This window comes from Labeo rohita, chromosome 16 (genome assembly GCF_022985175.1).
Source record: "Labeo rohita strain BAU-BD-2019 chromosome 16, IGBB_LRoh.1.0, whole genome shotgun sequence".
Lineage (NCBI taxonomy): Eukaryota > Metazoa > Chordata > Actinopteri > Cypriniformes > Cyprinidae > Labeo > Labeo rohita.
Genome location: NC_066884.1, coordinates 13,144,173 through 13,170,356, shown reverse-complemented (window position 1 = coordinate 13,170,356; position 26,184 = coordinate 13,144,173). Strand labels below are relative to the sequence as shown.

Below are 26,184 nucleotides of genomic sequence, written 5' to 3'. Positions count from 1 at the left end.
ATATATCTTCTGCACTGGCACGACGCCTCGCTGGTAGACACCACAAACACGGTGCCAGCTTATAAATCCCACCACCCACACACTCCATCACGCTCTGTTCCAGAGGCACCCCTTTAGAAACATCCCTTTTTGGCCCCCATTTTCCCTCGCCTCAGATCTCGATCCATACGAGAGAGGCTGTTATGTTTCAGAGCAGGAGAGATGAAAACGTGGAGCGGTTTTCTCTATGGGGAATCCCTGAGTTCAAGTGAGGAGAGCTGGACTCGGTTATAATTTGAAAGAACAACACAAATTGAGTAATTGGTAAAAACAGTGGGAGAGCACTGGATAATATGCGGAGACTATATGACATGCGGGGACTTGTGGCCTCATTTGCCCCGGTGGAGTCCGTGACCTGAGAGGGAGGACGGGGGACATCTTCAGTTCTGTGACTAAGCAAAAATGCTTGGCACTCACGAGGTGAAATATCCAGACGAGGGCATATTTATGATGTTTTTCATATAGGCTATTACAGTTTTTCATTGTACGTTATCCAAGCAGCATGTTCGACGTGCAGAGCCCTTAAAGGTGATGGGGAAAAAACGCTATAGCGTTCTCTCGCAAAACTTTTGCGGTCCCGTCAGGGAAATTTGCGTTCGCTCGCGAAATGATACAAGAGAAGTGAGAAAAATTAGACTATATAATATTTAAATGCTTTTCCCTGGTGAAAAAAATGTTTTGATGCTGGAATGCTGGTTAGGTAGGTTTTGATGCTGGTTTAAGCTGGTCCTTTGCTGGTTTTTGCTGGTCATGTTGCTGGTCAAGGACCAGCATGAACCAGCAAAGGACCATCTTAAACCAGCATCAAAACCTACCTAACCAGCATATGCTGGATTTTTCATCAGGGTTGCTTTCCCTGTCCGAGATATTTTGCGTTTTGAGGAGGAAAGAAAAAATAATTAAATACGTTTGCTAGCACACGCAAGGTTTCTCGAGGGAATGCAACATTTCGCGGGAGAAAATTATACTTGAATGCTTCCCAGCTGGATAAATTTTCTTTTAAATCTTTTGTGACTGAAATAATCTGAGGACCCAGAAAAACAATATTTCAGTCTTTTCGCAAGTGAACGCAGTTTCTCGAGAGGATAAAATCTTTTGTGCTTACTCGCAAAACTTGAGTTCTCCCGACAAACTCTGCGTTCTCTCGCAAAACTTTTGCGTTCCCGCCAGGGAAATTTTGCGGTCGCTCGCGAAATGATACAAGAGGATTGATATAATATAATAATTCTATCATATTATGTTTAAATGCCTTTGCTTTCCTCGTCCGAGATACTTTGAGATTACTCCCAAAACTATGATAGAAATCACCTGAGGAGGGAGGAAAATAGTTCAATACTTTTGCGAGGAATGCAACGTTTCGCGGGAGAAATATATACCTCGACGCGTTCACTGCCTGATAAAGTTAACTTTATTTCTTTTAAATCTTTTGTGATATAAATAATCTGAGGAGGCAGGAACAATTTAGCTTGCAAAACGTTTGCATTCCCGCCAGGGAAATTTGGGTTCACTCGCAAAATCTTGTAATTTGAGGAAAGGGAAAAACATTTAAATTATATTTAAATGCGTTTGAGTTCTCTGTCCCAGAAATTGTCCATTCACACGCGTAACTTGTGAGATAGACATTTGAGGATGGAAGAAAATGAATAAGCCTACTTCAGTAATTTTGCAAGCCAGTGCAGTTTCTGGAGGGGATTAAACCATTTGTGTTTACTTGCGAAACTTGGGTTCTCCTGAGAAACTCTGCGTTCAATACTAGTTAAAGCCTAGTTTAATACTTTTGCGAGCACATTTTCTCGAGGGAATGCAATAGCCTACATTTAGGGAATGGAAAGTTTCGCGAGAGAAAATTCTACTTTAGTGCTTTTGCGTTCCCTGCTCGAGAATTAGTTTTTACTTGTGTGACAGAAGTAATCTGAGGAGGCAGGAAAGTTATATTTCAATATAGTTATATTCAGTTTCTGGAGGGAATTAATATTTGTGCTTACTTGCAAAACGTGCGTTTTCCTGAGATACTCCTCATTCGCTCGCAAAACTTTTGTGCTAGAAATAATTTTAGGATTGAGGAAAAACAGTATCTCAGTACATTTACCAGAGAACGCAAAGTGTTTCAGGCGGACGCAATACTTTTGCGAGAGAATGCAAGTGAAATATAATTTTTAAACCAATCTTATATTTTTTCATCACTATGTTCCCTTAGGGGCTCCGTATTAATGAGAAATCAAGAGCTGATCAGCCGTTTAAATACAGAGAAGGGGACCGAAGGGGAGGCCCGGAGGGGTGCGAGAGATGAAACGAGGGAGAGAAATGATGGGAGAGGAGCGAGAGGGGGTGAACGAGAGGGAGAGCTCCGTCCCATGGAGCCGGCGCAAGAATTTATGGTCAGGAAGGGGGATGAAAGTGTAATTTACGGTCCACTCTCTACCGTTCTTCTGCCCTCCCCTCTGTAATGAGAAACGGCTGTTGCGGTTGGAGGGTGCGAGCCTGTTTAAGCTCCTCCCCCTGGCGATGACACATCATTAGTTTTTATTTCTGTCTCAAGTTTTACGGCCCTTGCCCGGGCACCCGTACCGCCGTACATTCTTAACCACAATCGCCATCCTGTTTGAACGCTAATCACGCACGTACAAACACAAAACAACCTCCCGCCCAAATAGAGTCTCTCTCCTGTAGTGACACGGACCACCCCAGTGAAACACTGCTGTGCTCTGCCCCAGTAAAGTATTATTCATTGTGAAGAGACTTGTGACCACTAGCCCAGGTCTCCCGTACTTAAATACACAAATACACAGACATCCACAGACGAAAAAACTCATATGAACTGCAACCAAGTGTTTATTTATTTGTTTATTTACCTTGAAGAATTTTATAGAAATAGATATATAATAACAGTATGTATATTGCATCAAGATTAACGGAAGCTGACATTTTCAGTGTCATAATTCTCATTAGGGGTGTATATGGTAAACACCTACTGACCTGGTCTGCGTTTCCCAAAAGCATCTTAAGCTTAAGTAGATTGGAAAACCATTGCCACCAATGGTCTCTGCTTCTGCTTTTGAAAAATGCAACCCTGGTCAACAGGCTTTGGAAAGCAAACTCAAGAAAAGTGTGACTGGATGCTACGTGTAAATAACTGTATGATGTACAGCATTACTTCCTCAGATACTGTGTGTTCCAAAGCATTATGAATGATGTGATATATTGAATCTATTGAAACCATGATAACTGAGCAGTTAAAAACCTATAAAGCATATAATTAATGCAGCTGAAGCATTATGCTGGTTTAGTTCCTCAATGGCTTGGTCACAAGAAGTGTGCTGTAGACTTCTGTTGACCTCTCTCTTCTTCTCGCCTCACAACATAAAGGTGCACACAAGAACACAGATTCAAAAACACAGACACACACACACACACAATCTTTCATATACATACTTCAACACTGTACATTCCTCATATTATTGCTGCCTTCTTCTGTGCAGAAAATACTGTATTTATTTTTCCCCTAATCGCAAGACTTTTATTTTACATTTACCACTAAAACAAGTAAAACCGCTCCATCGGTTGTAAGTTATAAGTGCGTTTGTCTCTAGATATATAATAACACTTTTTGCATCATATTTGGAAAGTTTCATCATCATTAAAGTTCTTCTTTCTCCACATTCTCTCTGTAAACCACAATATCAGTTCCAGTGCCTTCTTTTGTTATAAACAACAGAAAAAAAAAAAAAAAAAAGACATAAAAAAAGCACTTAAAGAAAAATATCTTTTCACTCTGAGACAGGCTCACAGACAGACTCCAGACTGTTTGCTACCTGTCACGAACATAAGGAGATCTAACTCTGGAGAAAAAGAATGTGATTACATCTGGAATAGGTGAACCACAAGAGATTCTAATGTATTTTAGATGTTCTTTATGCAACGTTTGGACGGCGGGCCTCATTTGCAGTGTCGACTATAGTTCAGAAACCTTTCCGATAGGTCTAAAGAGGAACATATGGAACATTTCGCCAACCACAAACAATGTTGTTTCCTGTGGGAAGGCTTACAGAAAGACGACCCTACACACACGCATAGCGCAGTCTTTCTGGGTGCTTGCAAATAGCGTGAGACTAACCAACCTAGCTCCTTGGTTCCCTCAAACTTTACTCAGTTCATTATTCAGTACAGCAATCCTCCAGTTCTCATTGAGCATGTTTTACGTGTAGCAGCGTTATTCCTTTTTTTTCTTTTTTGCATAATTTTGATATTGTCACAATCAAAAACTGTTTGTCTTCCACCAGCGAAGATGGGCCAGGTATTCTCCTTTTTAAGGGCCCACCTGACACCACTGTAAGATTAGGTCACCATGCTCGTTGTGATGGTGGGGACAGTGGTAGACCGGTTCGGGGTCTTTTTCTTCTTGTTGCCCCCTTTGCTACTTTCCTTGGAGTCTCGTCCGCGGATCTTGCCATTTTTTTCTCCACGAATTTGCGGAGTCTTCTTAGTTTCTCCTAAATAAAAGAAAGTTGCAATAAGAGAACCCAAGATTAGTATTAGTGTATTGTCTTGTTTTTAAGCAAACAATATTTAAAAAAAAAAGTTAAATATACTTGAGAAGCAAAACTGGCAATCTTTTTTTGAGTTTCTTTATTATTGTTCTTGTTTTCAGAATTAACCTCACTAAATTTGATTCAATTAATATTTAAAAAAAAGGGGGGAAACTCATTGACTAACCTAATTCAAGATAAGCTTTAATACATATGTAAGTTTGTATTTTAGGTAAATTATTATAACTATATAAAAATGTATATATATATATATATATATATATATATGTTGGTCAAGTATTTATCACAAATAGTAATAGTAACTTTATCAAAAAACATCATCAAAAAAAGTAACTAATTACCAGGGAAAGTAATTATTGTGTTACTTTTTAAAAAATGTTCAAATATGTCACATAACTTAGATGCCCACAATATTAAATATGTTAACTGAATAAAACATTGTACACTAATCTACACTATATTAACGTTGCTGTGGGACAACGTGAGACACAGGGGCTAAAAATCACGTTATATCGTTTGAAACTGCAAAGTCTACTTTCAATGGTGTATAGTCATAATAAGAACAAAACAATGTGCTTTTGTAAAGAAAATAAAAAGGGTGTAGTCTCTGCCATCTCGGTCTCCGTCACCTCTCTTCACAGACACGTAAATTAAACAACCTGAATCTCAGCGAATACCTGCCTCATAGACATGAGAAATATATGTATAGAAAGTTTGAAAAAATGTCTACTTTTAAATGAAGTAAGTTACGTCAAAAACAAATACTCTCTGATAAAGTAATCTGTATGATACCAACACAAGCTCCAGTTTTTCCCATCTAAACTTGTTATATCTAATGTAATCACGTCCACGAACGGCTCCGCTTAAACAAACGTGAATGTTCATCAAGTTAATCTCGGCTACTTTTCGTTTCTGGAAGAAGACGCGCTGAAAGAAAATGGCAGAATTTTCCTCAGAAGAAGAACGCGACGCAACACGATGTGCAGCTTTGCAAGTCCTATGGCTGACAGAGAGCCTACTCGGATGAAAACCACTTTAGTGAGCTCAATTATAGTAACGCCGCATTTTATTGCCAGTAACGGTAATGGCATTGTAACGGGGGATACAGTAATTAGTTTGATTACTTGTTACTTAAAAAACAATGCCGTGAGTTTATTTATAACACTGTTATTCCTATCACTGATAATAGTAAAATGTAGCTATACTGAATATTTTAAATGCAAATATAATGAATGCATTAAATATATTTCTAAAGCTATGCACATGTAAACATATATCCAAATGTACAAAAAAGTAAGTGTAAACGTTTCGCATAAATAAATACTGATTAGGTCATGCTGAACTGTTGTACTGTCCAAAAAACAGTACTGAAAAACACAGGCTCGTTCGTTTCCCATCAGCCTCACTTGCACTACTACAAGGGGGAGTCAGGGCCTCCAGACTGACTGATATTTGTTATGAAGTTAGTGTTGTGAGTCTCAATGTTCCCTGGAAACCAAAGTCAACACTCATTTGGTGCTGGAGAGCATTCACTCTGCACTTGATAACATGAGCCACACACACAGCCGCTCTGCGGCTCCTGAAATTGGCTCTCTGCTCATCTCAGCGCCCTGATGTTTTACCACAAACTGCTGCATTTGTTTCTACATAAAATGCATGATTAAAAATAGAATGGAAATGACGCAAACAAACATTTGTTTAATTAAACCTTTGATTGTTAATACGAGTTACATAAAACGCAGTTTCACTTTTACAGATTTTTGACTTGAAATGTGATCATCGTAAAAAGACAACTTTCTTTGGCAAACATTAAAGAGTTTAATGGACTTGAATCTAACAACAAAACAAGCAATAATTAGCATTCCCTTAGTTTACTTAACAGACCTGCCAAGGCCTGTAAAGCACAAACAGCAGTTCGTTCTGCTATATATAAACCCTATATCAGAGATATGATGTTGTTTGCAATTACGCCTTTTACGTTTCAGAAGCGTCAACAACTAAATATTTCCGCAATATTACAAAAGAAAGTGTGCTGTTGTACTCCGCTGCAGGAAATACTATTCAGAGCTACTTTGGGGAGTGCTATTGCTTTTACACAACCGATCAATAAACAAGACGTTTATGTTGTAATATGTTACTTGACACAATATGGCTAAATATTTAGTTGGTTTCAAACAAAATCACAGTAAAGCCACTGCACATTTCAGAGTAACACAATTGTGGTGCTTCATTTATAAACGAGTCACTGTTTTTGAGCAATAAAACACTTGAGTGAATAAGTCAATGACTCAGACGCTTGTTTGTTTTGTTCCAAAACAAATCAGTAGCATGTTTTGAACAAGTCGGTTGGATGAATGATTTAGTGACTAACTTGTAAAGACATCTGATTGTTTTGTACAACAATGAATCTGTATGTTTTGAAGAAATCAGCTACATGAATAATTCAACGACTCATTCAATGACTAAATCACTGACTAACTTGGGAGTGAGAACAATCATAGCCACCACATTAAAAGGTCGCAACGAATTGCTCAAAACTGGCCACTTGGAATGAAAGCCTTTGCTTCCATGATTCTTTGCGCAGGTTTAATTGTGTGACGTGCCTCCTTTATGGAGTCGGAAAAATAACGCGAAGCACGTTCCAAGGAACGGAAGGGATTTCAAAGGCTGTAGGGATGAGCCCTTCAGAATGGAACGCAGTGAGTCACTTGTTTGGTTCCTGAATGAATCAGTGTGTTTTGAACAAATCAGCTGAATGAATGATTCACTGACTCGCTTGCTGTTAACTTTCCAGATTCGTCCAGTCAGATGACCGGAGGTAAATGTTTTATGTATTGTATAAAAAATCATAATCATCGGTGAGAAGATTTCAAAAGACAGAACACAACAAGTCTAACTTAATTCATTTAGCATTCATTGCTTTGAGAACAGCAATCCTGTTCGTGTGAAGAATTCAAAGGTCTTGAGTTTACAAAAAGCCTCTACTTGAGTGTCAGTTCATCAGGATTTTAAAACCGAGGTGAAGTGAAAAAACATGGAAGGAAATGGAGCCTTAAACTTGTATCCACATGGAGGAGACTTGTTAGCTTTGATAAAGCTGTAAGAGCGCTTGGGGAGGATCCATTCATTTATGACAGCAATAATTACACCGCTGCTCAATCCAACCTAAACACCATCGCCTGACAAAGGCAATCACGCGTTTAGCATATTCGGTTTTCGTGCAAAGACATTTATTAAGCTACAGGAAGGGGAAGAGAAAGGGGGGGAGCTTGGCAAAATCAACACAAAGCGTGAGATCTGCAGACCAGTAAATCACCGGTGTTATACAAGCACTGCCCCCTGTGATTTTTACAGCAGCCCTGTCAGCCAATTCCTGCAGATGTATTCACAGCCCTGCTAATTTAGCACGAGGTGCACATTTACGCACTGAGAAAAAAAAAAAAAAAGAGGCCAATTGGGTCATGCAACCCATAACCTATGAGTTTTTTGACACCTGAGTTGCATTAATTCTTTTCGCCCTGAGAAGTGGGTGGTGCTGCTTTGCTTTTGTGGTGAAAAACATGTTTTGACTCCAGCCGGCACAAAACTGATCCTATCTTAACGCAGTTAAGGAAGGCATGATATTATGAGATTGAACTACAAACAAATGACTTTACATGTGTCCAGGCATATTAGTTCCCCATAGCTCTCTCTCTCTCTCTCCCGAGGCTTTTCCGACAAGTGGACTCTCTAAGTTTAGAAATTTGGCAAGCGATATAGCACTTTTATGGGGCAGTTTATAATATTTCACTGTTAATTATTCTTATGGACCCCAGGTGGAAATTCTTTCCACAAATACGGGCGTCATGCAGAGTAAATTTGCCTCTCATTTCTCAAATGACGCTGTCACACCTAGTCCAGCAAAGCATGGAGCCTAGTTCTCCCGACAGAAGAACACCGAGCACTTGATTTTGTGAGGCTGTTCGCACAGAATAAGACGTAATTTCCAGGAACGCGCTGTTTCTCAACAGTGCGAAGACAACTCTAGAACTCTAGAAGCTATATTCTGCTGTTTATTTTAGAATCACTAAAAAGGGTGATGTTAAGATTAGCTTGACTGAGTGGTGAGTCATGCAATTTCCTGATAAGAATCGCTTGAATATGATGTCCACGTATGTGATTTAATTAAAGGAGATCTAAGGTTTGGAAGATGAATATTGGAAGACATAAAAGAGAAAATGCTTTGAGTGAAAGCAATCACACAAATACATTATATTAGCCTGGATTGATTTTTTGAATTGTCAATGACATGTTAAAAGGTCTGCTATAAGCTTTTGAGTTTTAAATTTCATTAAACAATCATGAGAAAATCTGATCGAATTAGCTATTTTTATTTTTGAAAAGCCTAGTGGTTATTAAAGTATGGAAGACTTCCTTAGTTCTCAAATCTTGCTCACCTGCAGACATTCATTCAAAACTATCAGGTTGACAACAAACACAAGATCCAGTGAGGTTTGAGGTTTTTTACAATTTCTCCTTTAAAAGTTGACAAAGGTATTCTTGTATGCATGATAAACTTCAGTCTTAACTAACTAGATAGATAGATAGATAGATTTTTTAAGCTGATATTTATACATCATTTATACATCTGAATGCTGAATAAATAAGCTTTCCATTGGTGTATGGATTGTTAGGATAGGACAATATTTGGCCACGATACAACTATTTGAAAATCTGGAATCTGAGGGTGCTAAAAATCAAAATATTAAGAAAACGGACTTTAAAGTTGTTCAGATGAAGTTCTTAGCAATGCAGATTACTAGTCAAAAAATTAGTTTTGATATATTTATGGTAGGAAATTTACAAAATATCTTCATGGAACATGATGGAAAAGAAAATCGATAATTTTGACCCATTCAATATATTTTTGGCTATTGCTACAAATATACCCGTGCTACTTATGACTGGTTTTGTGGTCCAGGGACCACTAAATTAACCAATGAACTGAAAATTAAATTATTAACCTCTGTCTTCCTCCATTCAAACTCCTATATTTTAGGCAAAAATGTACACAAGCCATGCAGGTTCACTAACGTTCCATTAAAGCTCGAGAGCCAGAGCAGCATATTAACCCCACTTTCCAGTAAGTTAAAGCAACAAACAAAAGGCCGCCCTTAGATCCGCAGCCAATGACGAAAAGATTACAAACCAGCTGCGCTTCTGTTTATTTACTGGGAACACTCGAGGATTTATTTACACCGTATTATGTCAAAAACCGTAAATAAACGTAATTAAATTAGCGCTGGGAGACTGTTTACATGTTTTTCCGATCGGCCAAAAAAGATAAATGATCAATGAATCAACAAATCTGTAATTTGCAAACACGCGTATTGAAGTCGGATAACAGATTTCACGCATTCCTTTCTGCATAAGTATTTCCTATCCATCCACTTTCCAACATTTTTGTGTTGTTCTTTCTCTGATTTACCTTTGCAAGGGATCTTTTTCTGCACGGTACATCTTTGGGTCTGTGTCTCTGGGACGCAGCCCGAGGGCGGAGCGGCCCCTGTGGAAGTGGCAGGACTTGGAAGCAGTAAGGGCTCCCTGGTACGGGTCTGGTTACCCTTTTTAAAGCCACAAGTTTTGTTCTTCTTCATGCAGGGGCCCCATGAACTCCATTCACTTAGATCACATTGGACTGCAACACAGACATACACACACACAAAAAACAGAATAACCAATTTTTTTTTTTTTTTTTAGAATGAATCTAGTATATACCAATTACACAACTGACTGTATTTTCAGACAATAGGGAAAAGGCAGAAATTACTTGGGGTTTGAACATTTTGTTCCCCTCGACGGGGGGTCTGAGAAACAAGTTACTCCAAACAAAAGTTGAAGAAATTGCATTAGGAAACCCCAAAGAATTCACAGCAGAGATTCAGACTGCTAAAATCCAGCATCACTCACATTTTCCAATTACATTTAGCTAAAAAGCAGATCATGTGTTATGATTGTATGAAGTAGGCTCCATTTTTATTCAGCGTAATGACAAGCTGTCAAGCTCCAGACTTTCGGTTGCATCAAGCGGTTTCAAGCGTTTTTCAATTCTTTTCTAAGTATCCAATTTTTTCGGTCTAATGTGTTTGAGGGCAGGGCAGTCAAAGGGAGCTCATCCCTGCCAAAAACAATCACGGAATGAAAAATACAAAGCGGTGGACTGACCCATTGACGCAGGTGAGGCATCACAAGCTTTGGCAAAATGTCACACTTGAAGTCGAGGCTCCCAATTTAAAGGCCAAACGGCCTGGAGGAGCCAGCACCACCATTGCAAGTAATGCTATTAGTACTGTGTTTGCTTGCTTCTGACAGAAATATTTTCAAAAGAAATCAATAAAAACCCTTATCATCCAACAGGCCTTTTGCCAACGTTCCTCTCAACAGCGATTGAGAAACCACAGAAAAAAGAAAACAGAATTGAAAGAAATAAAAAACACAGTTTTATAATTCCATCAGCATAACTGAACTGCAACAACCATATCAATATATAACTCATTCTACGACAGAAGTACCACGTGCACACTGATTCGATGACATGCACTAAACCAAAAACTTTATATTAGTGACTATACACAAAATAAAACCAGATCAGATTCAGATTTTTATATATTACTGTTATAAAATATTACATTCTTGTGTGATGATAGTGTATTTCAATGCAATAAAACTTTACATATTAAATATTTAATAAAAAACTGCATTAAAGGGAGAAGCGCTCTAGTGAACTCGCGTCAAAGGCTGACACGGAAGAGAAAAAATTGTTAAATAAAGTTGGTATTTTTAATTTCTTTGCACAAAAAGTATTCTCATATCCTCTGATGTCACATGGACTATTTTAACTATGTCCTTACTACCTTTCTGGGTCTTAAACATGGTTACACTGCTGTCAATGCAGGGCCAAAAAGCTCTCAGATTTCATCCAAAATATCTTAATTGGTGTTCTGAAGTTAAACGAAGGTCTTACGGCTTTGGAACGACATGAGGGTGAGTAATTATGGACAGAATTTTCATTTCTGAGTAAACTACCACTTTAACTACAAAAATTGCATCATTTAACAGAAATTTACATTTAAAATCAGTTTTCTAACATAGCGCCTGGGCACTCGTTTTTCCTATTACTGAAAAAGACACATAAGCAATACAGAAAATGCTGTTGTACAACGTATTAGAATTGAAACAACAACCTTATATACGTTCTCTGTCAATAGAAGCAAACCTTTGTAAACTCACCTACACACTCCATGGTGCCATTGACGGTGAATCCCTCAGGACAGCTGGAGAAACACCGCCCTCTGTGTGAGTACAGGCCCTCCTTACATTTTGTGCAAAAGTTTCGGCTAAAACACGCCTCACAGTTTTCTATTTTACATTCTGTAATAAAGAAAGACAATAACAGTTACATACTGAATTTATCAACACATTTTTTTAATAATTCTGCTTTTGACGCTGAACAAGTGGACCGTCACTCTTACACGTTCTTACAGTTTCTTACCCAAAAATTAGTCAGGTCAAGAATGTCAGGACTCTCATATGGCTTCCTCACACTTCTGTCTTATTACAAGCCTGCCGTCTTTGATCAAACATACAAACTGCCTCAAATTAGGGGCAACTGTGGATTCTGGCAGAACGAAAACCAGACACCTAGCAAACAAAACAGAATCCACTTCCCCACCCATAACCCCTTCACAATTATCATTATTATCTCATTCTGATAAACAGGGGATTTGGTTCTTAAATATCCATCTCACTCTTTTCCTTTTGGTGCTGTAAAACCCTGTTTACAGTGTGATCCTAAAAAAAAAAGTTGAAAATCTGATGATCATGTCATCCAGAATGATTTGTGATGAAAAGCATGAGTAAATGCTCCTCATTTTAGGTCATATTTTGTTGTTTTAAATGGTTTAAAACCCTAAAATTGATTATTTACTGTTTAAATAAGATTTTAAATCTCTTTTTTCCCCTCACAGTCTTCTGACTGACACAGTCTGAACTTAACATCAAGAAAGACTGCAAATAATTTCACGAAAACAGATATATATATGCGAAAACGTGCAAAAATAGGGTTCTTAAATTTCTGTTCGAATACCTGGGACATCAGGGAGAGCAGCAGAAGCACACGGATATCTCGGATATCACTTGTCCCGGCCAAAAGCAGAAGAGGGCCTAACAACATATTTGAGCCGTGTTTTTTGTTATAACCTCTGCTCTCAATTACTACTTTAAATGCCTGACAACTAAATTAGTAATGTTTGGAGCAAATTCTTTTGCACTCAAGCATTTACAAATGTACCCTTAATGCAAGACAAATGTTGTTAACAAGACATCATGGGGATCTGGAGACAAATCAAATGCACGCATTTGATTGAATAATTGCAATGGGGCAGCTACTCAGAGGCCTTGAGATGAAGGAGGGGTTCGCATGCCCAACCGTCTTTCAAAACACGACAAAAAACACTCAAAATGAGAAAGAAATGAACACGCCGGAGGGAAATGTTGACAATGAGAGGTCCGGAGCAATTTGGTGTCGACACTATGGATACGACATATTTTGGTCTCAATGTGTGGGTCATAAAAATACTTAGGCTAACAAGCGGACAGCTGCATGTGGTATTTCAAAGCAAGTGTAAAGTATACAGTCAAGAAATGATGAATTAAAGGCTCCAGAGGGTTGTGAAATAAAAACAGTGCTCCACTAATTTCTCACTTCCCTTGATGCTAACATTTAAATTTAAGGTTATCTAGAATGAAAGTTTAAATCAGAACCATCTGAGAGGTATTAGGCGGAGTGATGCAAGAGTGTATCTTGGTAACAAAAGTATTTTCTTCCTATAACAAAATATAATGACTCCAAGCTGTGGTTCACACTAATTGGCTATCAAAACACGCTTGAAAAGGGAGCAGGACGTTCAATTTACAACTGGAAAAGCTCTGGTAGGTTGAAGTTAGAAACGACTCAAATAAAGCTATTAATTTCCTCCCACAACAGGAGTAAAGAGGTACCACCAATCAATTTACGAGAGGTATTTCCTTGTTTATCCCCAGGTTCTCCCCAGTTTTGCCTTTATCACAGTAAAAAAGCTCACGCACATGATGGGAACGAGCCGCCGTGTCTCTTAGAGTATGCACTATTAAAACAACGAGGTAAATCCTCATTATGCTTTTTGCGTAGGGTTTGCATAGAAAGACCGAAAAATATGGCCAGAGTTGAACTACCATGAACTCTGCATTTACAGCCTACAGTAATAACACAGACTTCCTAGAAGAAACAGACAAACAGCCGCATAGTACCAGTGTTTTGCTTTGTATTACATCCCCAACCCTGTTTTTCTCCCACAGAGTAAGAGGAAACAGATCACTGGCTCAGCATTTGGCATCCATGGGTCAGATGCGCAAGTTTAATGTCATTGCCGGTTACAGTATTAATGAATGTGATGAATAATGTGATTGTTTCGTAATTGCATAATTTGTGCAATCTTTCCAATGACGTTAAACACACCAGAACTGACGTTAAACCCCTGTAAACAGGCTAAGGAAGGTCATTTTATGACGATTTGCTGTTCAGGCAAGTCATCTTCATTTTTCACGAAGGGAGCGGGGTAAGATGTGTCAGCGGGCAAGCTGTGTCACTTCCTGTTTATCTAAGAAACTCCACATTTTTGTCATGTGATAACATACAGCTATTGTTTTCATGCAAATACATCAAAAGAATACATAAAAACATTTATATTGTGAAATATTACATTTTTAAATTGTTCTGTTTTATCGTCAGTCTTCACTGTCACATGACTTTTCAGAAATCATCAATCAATCAGCTTACCTTACTCATTATACACTACATATTTACAGGTTTGAAACTGAAAATGTACTAGTATATCAAAGACTCACGTGTGCATTTGTTCATATCTCGATTTCGAATGCCATAATATCCAACAGGACACGCAGCGAGGCAAATGCCTATCTGACGGATGTCATTCCGCTCCAGTAGGATGAAGAGCCGGGGTCGACATTTAAGACAGCCGTTGTACTCTGAGCAGTGTTCGCAGCCATTCGAACACGATGGTGGTACTTCAGTGCTTACTGAAGGAAGAAGAAAGAGAAATATGAGTGGCAGTGTTTCCTTTCAGTTTACAAAACCCAAGTGCTTACAATGACTAGTTAAGTAAACTAGTTAAGCGTTTTTCAGTCACTTTCCAACTTCTACCTAGATTCGAACCTGTTACTGTGAGTTTACCATCATTACTAAATATCAGGATAAATAGGTTTATTATACCATATATATATATATATATATATATAACAGACAGATAGACAGAACACTGCATGCCACTGATACTACTACACCACTACTAGAATCCCATAATGACCGAACAGCCCCCAAAACACAACATGTGACAGGCCATGCTAGTTACTTCAGCAGAGCTGTGTATAATAAAACAAACTCCGTAAGTGTAATATAATTCATTTGAGAGAGCACTGCGAGGACAGTCGATTCAATTTGGGACATCACACACAGATTTCTGACAGGTCAGCTAGGGAGAAACAGGCCTGAAATTTCAGTCTGTACTTGTTCTGTCCAGGTGCCCCAAAATGCTGACACATGATGAAATAAAATCAGTTACAGATATCTAAAAAATCCTTTGTGACTTCCATGCCTTGCTTGTAACATCCAAAAGTTTCTGCGCTTGAAGCCAAGAAGAAATAAACGATTACTCTGAAAGCATGTCAGAGTGCACATCCTGTTCCTGGTAGGCTGACTGGAGTCAAAACTGCGGTCATCTGCTTTAATTTATGGGTCTATGTGTGTAGCATTAGCTCTAAATATACACTCTCACAGGGCAATCAATCACCACGCTGAAAAGTGTTAAAACGCCTGTCCCACTGTAAATTAGCTACAAGTACAGTAGTGATGCAACCTAATGCATAAATACAACCCTTAAGTTTATTAGATCACATAATCTCTTCCTGAAAAATAGCTTTTACCCACTACTATCAAAATTAATCCACCATTAATATTCAGTAGCAAAGACTCCATGGTGAGCTCAGCACAAGAAGGACCAACAATCACCCAAAAAAAGTCCATAAAAAGATCCTTAAAAGTGTCCTTTATCCGATCACTGCATTCCTCTGTACAGCTGAAATAAATGAATAATAAATGAGCAGGAACAACAAACATGAAACTAGAATTGGTTGGTTAGGTTGCGCAGTGTGCGCTACTCACAAAAATTGTACACTTGCTACAAAAGACAGCATCAGTTGCGACTGCGCTTCTAGACAGTGATATATCATTAAGACCAGAACGTCCCGTTTGGATTTTCCTTTTTAAGGGAAAGATGACAGAATGTGCAAGTAATAAATAAGACCTTTTTATGACCAATCTCACAGTGAGATCATCATACAACCTAATAACTACCAAACACCTCATTACTCTGAAGGGAAAGAACTTTTCCTGAAATAAAAAAGTAGTCAGTGTAGTCACAGCATCATTAAACAAGCATTTCTAGACATAATAGACCAATCCATGTGATTGGATATCTGATTCTGTATAGTTTTGAAAACCTCTGCCTGCATTCTTTCAGTGGTCATTCCCTAGTTCCTATAAATCAATCCAACTAGTTGAACATGACAGAACAGTCCATGGAGAAAAATTTTCCATGCTCTTTAGTTGGCTCTCAGATGACTGTAGCCAATTAATGTCAAAATATATTGTTTTTATTGCTTTTTCTACATTAGCATGTTCATTGTTTATGCACTTACATCACGTTAATCTCTGGTTTGTATTCCAAAACAAATGCACCTCCAGACACAGTGACATTTTCATCTTTTTTCTTAATCTAGTCTAGAAAGAGACGCTCATTTGAACAATTTAAAATTGGTATTAGAACATACTTTGAGTACATATCAAAACAGTAATTTAGAAGGCAATGCAAACATTGATCATGATTATTTTTTTGTATCAGAATGTACACACGTCTTGGTCTTTAACGTTATTTGTATTGCGTTTGCAGCTCACACTCGTAATTTCCCCCTTGAAACCATAAAATGAGTAATATAATCCAGTCAAACTACATTAAACTTTTTTTTTATTTAATTTTGTTATCCCTGAGAAACATTAGGTGTGGTGATGAATTGTACATTAAAATATTAAAACTTTCCACTTCATTAACAAGTAAGTGTGAAAAAGGCCTATAACCCTACAGGAGCTGCTTGAATATGGCAGAACATTGGTTCACATTAATCTAAACCTCAGTGAGGAACAAAACTGAGTTTTGCATTTAGATGATTTCAGTAATAACTCTTCATCATCAGTGTTTTGAGAAACTAACTGAATAAACAAGACCTTTAGTGACATCTGTCACATAATATCCCGTATATTGCCAGACTTGTATTCAGAGAATATATCTTGATTTATATTTAATTGCTTTAGTTTTCTTATCCCACTGGCAAATACATTTTGTCTTGTTTAAAACATTAACCAAGCAAAATTTAGAGAGGTTTATGCATAAAGCAAGAAATAAAATTTGCTAATGGGGTAAGAGAAATAAACTTAAATCAAGCTATATTCCCTGCAAATGCGTCTTATTGCTTACACAATTTTAAAAGTACATTCATCTTGTTTAAAGGATGTTTAGACATTTTTTAGTGGAAAACACAGCAAAAATACTGTTAAAAATTATTTTTGTAATGTGCATGAGTAGGCAGAATAGTTGAAAACCGTTTTGACGTTTGAGGCGTCGTGCCATAAAATGAATGTACAGCGCGGTATCATAATTTCAAATCGTTTATAACGAACAAAAATAAACACTTAGACAAAATGAAATATTTGATGTTTTGCTGGTATGGTTTGGATATTTTAAAGGGAGGGAAAAAAGCAGCATGACTGCTGATCAGTCACTTGTATAAAAACAGCTGTCAGAGGTGTTTGCTTTCATTTTGTTGATGGAGCTGCTAGAAAACTGCTATCAAGAAGCACTGGTCAGACGCCCTTACAGTGAGGTCAAGAAGTCTCAACAGATTGTGAAGTATCCGCAGATTTATTTCAGCAAGTAACTCACTGTTTATTTCTCCTCGGATAGCTTCACATTCTCAATGGCGTTGTGTTTTGATTTGCACTTCTAGACTTCCTTGTGCTACTTGATTTCTAGCTTTAGCGACCTGCTATAACTCTTAGAACACAATACATGTTCTTTTTGTTGCTTACAGTTTCTGGCAAGTGTATAAATGTTAAAAAAAATACTGTTGTCTCTTAACAAGAAAGTTAAATAACAGCAGCCTAACCAGTAACAAATGCAATGCAGATTTGTGACCATCCACTGTGAGTGTCATTGCATTACCCAAATATTCCTCTAGAGGAGGCTGTACACTCCTCAACACTGCCAGAATTGGTCAATCTACAATTTCCACTGAAAAATGCCAATCTCAACCCTTAATATTAAAAAAGGTCAGATTAGGATAAAAAAAATGGATTTGATTGTCATGTTGACTTTTTAACATTACACAGAAGTATTGCACAAAAAATTAAACTTTCCATAATATAAATGTGTTCTTTAAAATACAAAATACTAAACCTACATCAGCGCTCTTATGATGAGATGTGCACACATACATAATAACTTCTTCTTCAATTTGTAGGTCGATGTCCCACCATTATTCCAAAGCCTCAAAGTATTTACTTATATACTATTTGCTAAGCCACTTTCAATAAACATAAATGTGTTTTTTAAAATAAGAAACACTAATGTCAGTGCTCTCTCACACATAAAAGAACTTACGCAATATTTCAAAGTGAGTTCTGCCGCACTGTGTGGGTTTCGAATCTAGTGTTTCCATAAAAGAAGAAAAAACAATAAAAAACTATTTTTAAAAAGTCATAAAAAGGTACTGGCTTTGAAGCCATACAAATTACAAAAATAAAGCGTGTTAGGCATTATATTTTGGTATTCTGGAAAAAAACCTCTAATGGGTGAAATTTGGCTATGCTTGGGAACATGACATGCTCATTTACAATTTCCCCTGAAAAAGCAAAAGTGCTATTAAAAGCAACAGAACAGGTTCTACACAAGCAAAACCCCACAAAACTGACTGAAAAAAAACTCTTTTGAGGCGCAAATAATAGGAACTCACATATAAACAAAATGTGAAATGTCGTTTCGAGAGACAGTGAGCTACTTAATGATGTGAGATGTGAGATTAAGAAAGAGACATCAACACTTACTTCGTCTCTGTCTTCTTGCTTTGGAGGCCTTGAGGTTATCGGCGTGACCCATGGAGCTGAGGAAGACAACTGCCAGCGCCACCAGTCCCAAATGCATAGTCCCTGCTGCCCAGTCACGCTGGGTCCCGCCTGCAGGCAGACAGATCACAGCTGAGGGGCCCCCTTTCACGCTGTGGCAGGTGGAACGAAGTCGACTACAGCCGGTCGCGGCGCCCTTGGCTGGAGGCCTCTGCCGCTGCGAGTCCGTGCATGTTTGGAGAACAAACCATAGCGCTCAAGACGACGAAGATGAGAACGGCGAAGTTTGGGAGAGGAGAGCCGGGCGAGATGAGATCTTGTGGCCAACGCGAACTGCCCTTCAACCCATGAAGCCGGGGGCGAAAGCGAGAGAAGAGAGAAGCTCGAGGCGGTCGCAGCCAGGAGATCCTAACGTGAGTGAGCAACCCAGCCCAGGAGCATGTGTCTTATTAGGGATGCTGGGAGGAGGAGGGGGAGTGCCGAAAAAAACGAGAGAGATGGAGAGAGGTTCTGGACTCCTACGCGTGACAACGTATCCGTCAGTGCCAAGATCTGCTGCAGAGAGACAGACAAAAAGGGGCGAGCGAGGGAAGGAGGGAGTTGGATGTGGAGAGGAGTGGGTGAATGGGGGGAGAAAAGCACAATGAGACATGTATATAAAATGGTACTTTGTTAAGTCAGCATGTCAAAAGAAAGTCCAAATATCTTGCCCAGGGGAAGAGATGCAGGTCTTTCAATTTTGCGCTTTCAAAAGCGAATACTTTTGTACATTTTCTGTAAACTGTCATAAAATACTTTCTGGAATCAAGGAAAAGGCGACGGAAAGAAAATAGCCTTACGCAGGGCTTACATAACTGCACTCTTTCATCTCTATCACTGCTCTTTCTCAACGAAGTTCAGCATTTCTGCGCTCTAAATTTGTTAAATTGATTCATGGAAGTCTGGTTTGGAACTACAAATGCGGACACAATAGTTGGAGTAACATAACCCGAAACTGGTATTTTGTCCATTTAAACCACACATTCCTACCATGCTTATTTTTTCCTTGGCCAGATAGACTCATGAGCCGGGAAAGCAAACAAAATGTTTCATTTTAAATGTAATTTCCCATTAAGACTGACAAGAGCCAAAGCGTCCGGCCCCTAAACTAAAGTTGATTCGACAAGAAATAGGGCACAAATACCACAATAACCTTCGGTCGATGAACGTTCAAAAGTAAGAAATGGAAAAGAAAAAACAAAACAAAAAAAACAACATGTTTACCCCATCTGTCAGAAAACAATAAGCTGAAAAATGTCTCTCAAGCAGCGAAAGCGATCACATTTACGCCTCTCACTATGACAGATAGATATGTTTATAGAATGATTCTTAATCACATTCCAGCAGAAATGGATGAGCGTTCTGGATTTACGCAAGAGAGACATCATGCCTGGAAGTATCAGGAAAGCAGGGCCATATTTGGCCACAGGTCCTCTGGATCTTGTATCATGTTATTTGTTAATTCTTAGCATACCAAAAAGTGCTTTTAAATGCCAACAAAAACTCTACACATATCTATATTTCATTGTAGCAATTCGGCACTCCTCAAATATGAGAAGCTGAGTCTATAAAATGTAATTTATGATCCAACATACAAGACAAACATGATTTTCCCTCAGTTTGGTTTGAATTTGACTTCAAACGGGTGAAAGTGCTGCGGGTCGAAAAGACACTTTGTGCAAACGTAAAACAGTAAGAGAATCTAATAGTGTTTAATTGTTGCAAGATATATATCACAAACAGAAATCTCAGTGATGTGGTGAAACTAAGCGACAGCAACCACATACACAGATGCAGTAGCGGATGTGGTTTAAATGAAGGAAAAATAAGAATATAATATTCATCTTGCACATCAAGCATTAAAAAGATAATTTCTCTCTAGTCTAGACGGAATCTTCTTACAACCTCCTCTCCCTCCACCAAAACTTACAGACGTCTCTCCTACCCCAAGTTTATTTATCTTAGACAATGAATAATATTCCGATGTCTTCGACACCTTCTCCGTATTTATCAGACAGAGCCAAAACCTTCTGTTGCCTGCTGTTCATAGCACTCGTCAGCAATATTAATTAGGAGAGATATGTCAAGTCTGACGCACAGATATGCCATCGCCCTGGAAGCAGAAAGGGGATTTACCCAGAAAATGAAAGATGACGTTCGAGTTTCACAAGAGGAGAAAGGGCTCAGGTGAAATTGAAAAAGAGAGGATATCTGGAGATTTAAAGGTGGTCCATCAAAATTTAAACAAAAACAATGCATAAAGCCTTCCTCTTTTACCAACGTTGTTTGTTTACAATTAAGTCATACTCTCATTTCCCAAATACACCTCTGAGTGTGACATGAAGGGCATCCCCACCATCTGACTGAGCTTTTCTTAGGGCACTGTGACAACTCTTCATATTTCAATTCTCTGGTCTGTCATCCATTAACAGACAGCTGATCTACAGTTCTGTTTTTGCTCATTTAGCTAAACAACAAACCAAAACTTGTGCAACAATGAACTCCAAGTGCAATAATTAACTCAAGAATATACAGCTTGCTATCACAATAATCAATATATTCACCTGTCTACAACTAATTTGTAACTTTGCTAAACTGCTATTTTTTTATTTAAATGACTTTCATCTAATGAATCTAAAATAGCCAAATATTTGCTAAGACTTAACTGTGAATTGCGTAAACTTTCTGTATATAAAATAAGTCAGCTAAATATAGTATTTAATATATGTATATATGCTGATTTTAACATTAGCCAGTCAACTCGCAAGCCACCTGGAATCCGTCATGGACCACTGGTGGTCTCAGCTCCAGTCCTTTTCAGTACATCACTGTTTTTCTTTGTTTCTTTACTCTGCCTTTTTCCATCTTGTGTGACAAAGGCCAACAGCCCAGCTTGTTCCGCAGAACATATGTTCGAGCTGTTGCATTAGGCAGCAAGATCAGGCGGAACCATGAAAAAGGTCAGAGCAGTAAACAGGCCATAAACAGAGTCTGTAATAAAGCAGAGCAAAAGCAGAGTGGATGTCTGTCTGGCCTGCTCTGGAACCATGGCTCAGACCCCCTGGAAATCCTTCGCTCCAGGAAACCCAAAGAAATGGGGAAAGACGGTTAAACGTTTAACATCCATCCCAAACGGCTTGCTATAAAAGCTTATGGACTAGACTCAAGATCAGAAATGGTAATGCACGGACAAAGAATTAGTGCTGGTGTTTAAAACGGTTGAACGGAGTGTGTATTTGGCACATAAAGTACTTTTTGGAATAATGTTTCAGTATACATGGCAGCCAAACGAATAAAAGTACAAAACTAAGCAATGATCACGCAATAACTATAACTAAAGTGTACAATAAATCTGATGTCTTCAGTCAGCGCAGCAATCCATGGGATTCAGCACACTTAAATGTGAGCACCTCTTTGCCCTCAACCTCACACTCTCTCTTGATCTGAACTGAATCTACGCCAGCACTCATGAGTCAGGACCACATCAGCGTCATCAAAGTATCTGTCTACGACAGTAAATGATGCTGTTAAATCTGTGTACTGGCACCAGGCGTGCAGCTGTCAGACTGCACCTGTCTTTATATCCATACCGTCATTTCTCCCTCTGGACCGGTCCTCTCAACAACACTTACTGGTTTTACTGCAAAAAGCTGATGCCAGATTGCCTAACACTGGGCCAGACACAGAACAACAAATGTTTCAAAGTCATAAGATCTGGACTTTAGGAACTGGCAGGCCAACGCTTGGATATCCCTCTATCTTTACAAGTCTTTGCTACCAGATCACTAAAGTGTTTTTGTTATATATCTGGCCCTTAATAATAAATAAAAGTCTAACACCAGAACACTGATTAGGTATTACAAAATTAATTCTTTAAATATTGTGAGCATGATTTTTTGGTCCAAAAATCTGAATGACTGAATAATAAGACTAAATCAAAATAATCACTAAAAATATATAACGCTGCTAACAATAATAATGATGATTGGTGTTTAATATTTTATTTTACAATGTAATTATGATAAGCAGAAATGCATGTTAATAATAAGAGTATTCTAAATAATACTGAAAATGTCTTAATATTAATATTCAACATTTTAAAATATAGTATAAAAAGTAGCCTAACACTTAATAGAAATAACTGTTGTTGTTGTTACCGTTGTATGTTAAAACGTAATTATTAAGATTAAGATGCGTATTAATATTTATAATTTAGAAGTATTATCATAATGATTATATTTAGGAAGGAGAAAGGAGTTTAAGTATCCGTTTAAGTATAAAATCTTGTATCATAAACTGATAATAATAAAACTGAAGTATCGAATACTGACTTTCCGCCACGATGTAATCAAACATTTCGATAATGTATAAAAAAATGTCAATATTCGAACAACGAAAAGTTCTGCGTAGAATCACGGTCCAGTTAATTTGTATTTGGACAGCTTTAAGATGTTAAAAATAGATCCATTTATGCCGTGGCGATCTCTGAGAAATAGAAATAATGAAGTAAGCCGATCGTATAACCTACCTACTCTGTATGGCGAGCCTCATATTGATCCTCTGAGTGCGAGTCTCTAAATGTGTCTGTAAATATGGGTTTCTCCTTGCGCTGCTAGCAGACACCAGCGGCTGAACAACAGACTGTCTACTGGGATTATTATGGGACAAGCGCTTCTTGACTTGCTTTGACTTCGGTTACAATGTCATGACCGTTTACATCAGTGTCCCAGTGCGTAATCTGAGCAACAGTGGACATGGGAGAAAGGAAAAGAAACAAAAATGACTTTAAATAGAAAATCCCAAGGATAAATCCCCTAATTCCACTGAACTGCGCTTATAATGGAGCCGACAGAGGCCTGGTTTATTTTGCGGTTCTCTGTCGTAATTCTGAAGCAAGTCCCACATAAATCCACTTTTAAACTCCGGACAGCATCCAAGTCATTGCGGAGAGCTTCTACCTCACGAAGTTTGCATCCAACTCCATCCAGAGCCGTTTCAGCGTGCTGAAGGTTGAGCTGGCCCCACCCCTCAAAACACACACACTGAGAGACAAAAAACCTGTGATGGAATTGTGTCGAAATGTTGTTTATTTACATGATCACTTTCATGAGAAACATCCGTCGGTCTATCTGTAACAACAAAATAAACGTAAACATCTGTCGAGACCTCTGTGTCTTTATTCTTTGACCGTTTGTTAGATGAAATATTTCATGATATTTAAAGTAAGGAATCCTCCAAACTTTTATTTAAAAGTAGTAAATTCTAATATTTGTGGAATATGAATAAATGTATTATAAACGTTTTATGAACTTTGCCAAGGTTCTGACAACCAGCAAGCGTCTTGTTTTGCTTGTTCTGTTGTGCATGAGAATCTACAAACCACAGACACTGAGCTTAATGTTTTCCTGATTTGCTGTGTAAACACATTTGCTACCTCAATGTCGCATTTAAAAATCTTTAAAAATTTGGTACATATGGTACACATTTGGTACATGCACTTTTCATGCTACATATATATCAGATGCAGCCTTTACGTCACCTTTGTTGATAAATACACCTAATTTTTATAATGATCGGATAACCAGTCCAGAGTCTGGATCTGGACCGCAGTCCATTAATTAGTGACCTCTGGTCAAAACAGGTGAAAGGCAAGAAAAACAAGTACAATTGTAGGACATGTCTCCCTTGGTTCCACTCATTAGAAAAGGTAAATGTTTACTTAATTCTTAAGAAATTCTTTCACGACTCATTTTTATGCTTAATCTTATTCTAAACTGTTTAGGTTTATTGTAACCTAGATGGATACTGGACTTTGGCACAAGAGGTCCTATTCTTTTACTTGGTGTGATTTATCCTCCTCCACTCATGCATATTGCATCAAATGTAGCCTATGCATTAAACAACCTATTTATTTAAAAATCTTTCCAAAGTTGTTTGATTTTGCACATTTGCAATATAAAAATCTTGATTTGTTTTGTCCTCAAGGCACACTGTTTATAACGTAAACAAATAACATGGATGTTACTATTACATAGTCACATTCTAGCTTTTATTTCTGGGTGGCACCTGATGATGGTTCTATGCCCAGAACGCATGGACAGCATCCAGAGCAACACATTAAACGGCATAATCAGAATGTTACAAGGCTGACATTATAAACTCTGTCAAATCATTTAGCAAATAAAGGAACTTTATACCTGCCAGTGAGCTATTAGTCTGCATATGCTTACTACTGAAGTCACGCTAACATAAACTATCAAAGAAGATAGCTAGCTCATTCTATACAATACTCTTTCAGAAATACATCCAATAGCATGTTTCCAAGAAGCACCGCAAAACCATTTTTCATGTTACAACAGCACCAAACGTATTGTGTATCAAAGATGGGTGAGAAATCACACAAAGTAGTGACACAAAAGAACTCACCTGTGAGCGTTGGTAGCCAAATTATGATGACTGACAGGCGAATTACATCATATCAATGGCCAATCAGGAAAACCCACTGCGTCTTTCAGTGATGAGAAAGCTACTTTGCACTGCTGAAAAAAACAATAGAAATCATCAAAGAACTTGTAATGGTTTCACTGGCCATAATGAGAATTGTATTGGTTTTAATAGAAACTGTAATGGTCCCTGTGGGTCTGTGCTTTGATTTTTTGCCTTCTATTGGTGGCTTGGTAAAACCACTAAATCCTAATGGAATATGTCCCAAAACACACTACAAGGAACCATTTTTAATGGTTTTAATTGTTAATAGTTGATGGTTTGTAATGTGTATTTGTGGAAACCATTAGAATTTCTGTAATGGTATCTATTCTTTTTCAGCAGAGTGCAGCTTACCAAAATAAGTTAATTATAATTTAAATTTAACTGAGATATATTAAATAGCAACAACAAAAACACTTAAATTAAGTACATAAAGTCGCAAACCTAGTATACTATCATGATGGCAGTTTTTAATCTGTTCACGTACATGAAAAGTCCAAACGAACCGATTCACTGAATCAGACTATGCTACATATAATAGAGTAACCCTGTTAAAATGAACCGATTCACTAGTGTCGGACTTTCTTACGTTTGGATGAAACTGAATCGATTCACTGGAAAGAACCGGACTTCTCAACATTGCATATGAGGAAGTGGTAGACCGTTTAGGATGACCGATTCACTCGGATTTATGTATTTCGATTTTTTAGAATCGTAAAAAAAAAAAAAAAATTAGAGTCGTTGCGGCAGGCTTCTCACTGCAATTTAGTCTTCAGTGCCGCCTTTGACTGAATATGTGGAGAG

The 26,184-nt window shown here is 38.0% G+C and overlaps 1 protein-coding gene across 1 annotated transcript; it reads right to left on the bottom strand.

Annotated features, from left to right (window-relative positions):
• Positions 1-3,665: 3,665 nt before the first annotated feature.
• rspo1 (R-spondin 1) lies at positions 3,666-23,852 on the bottom strand. Its single transcript, XM_051130467.1, has 6 exons — positions 23,423-23,852; positions 18,838-19,410; positions 14,511-14,702; positions 11,856-11,996; positions 10,054-10,263; positions 3,666-4,529 (listed from the first exon to the last, which is right to left on the bottom strand). Exons 2-6 carry the CDS (start codon positions 18,932-18,934, stop codon positions 4,375-4,377), a joined length of 795 nt encoding a protein of 264 aa, XP_050986424.1. The 5' UTR covers positions 18,935-19,410; positions 23,423-23,852; the 3' UTR covers positions 3,666-4,374.
• Between the last annotated feature and the right edge of the window lie 2,332 nt (positions 23,853-26,184).

What these genes read in the sequence shown, in the direction of transcription:
- rspo1 (XM_051130467.1), bottom strand. Translation starts at nt 18,934, where the DNA reads ATGCATTTGGGACTGGTGGCGCTGGCAGTTGTCTTCCTCAGCTCCATG. An exon ending in TGGCACCATGGAGTGTGTAG is followed by an intron (nt 10,264 to 11,855) that starts GTGAGTTTACAA and finishes TCTGTGTTGCAG; the next exon opens with TCCAATGTGATCTAAGTGAA. An exon ending in GAAAAAGATCCCTTGCAAAG is followed by an intron (nt 4,530 to 10,053) that starts GTAAATCAGAGA and finishes TCTTTTATTTAG; the next exon opens with GAGAAACTAAGAAGACTCCG.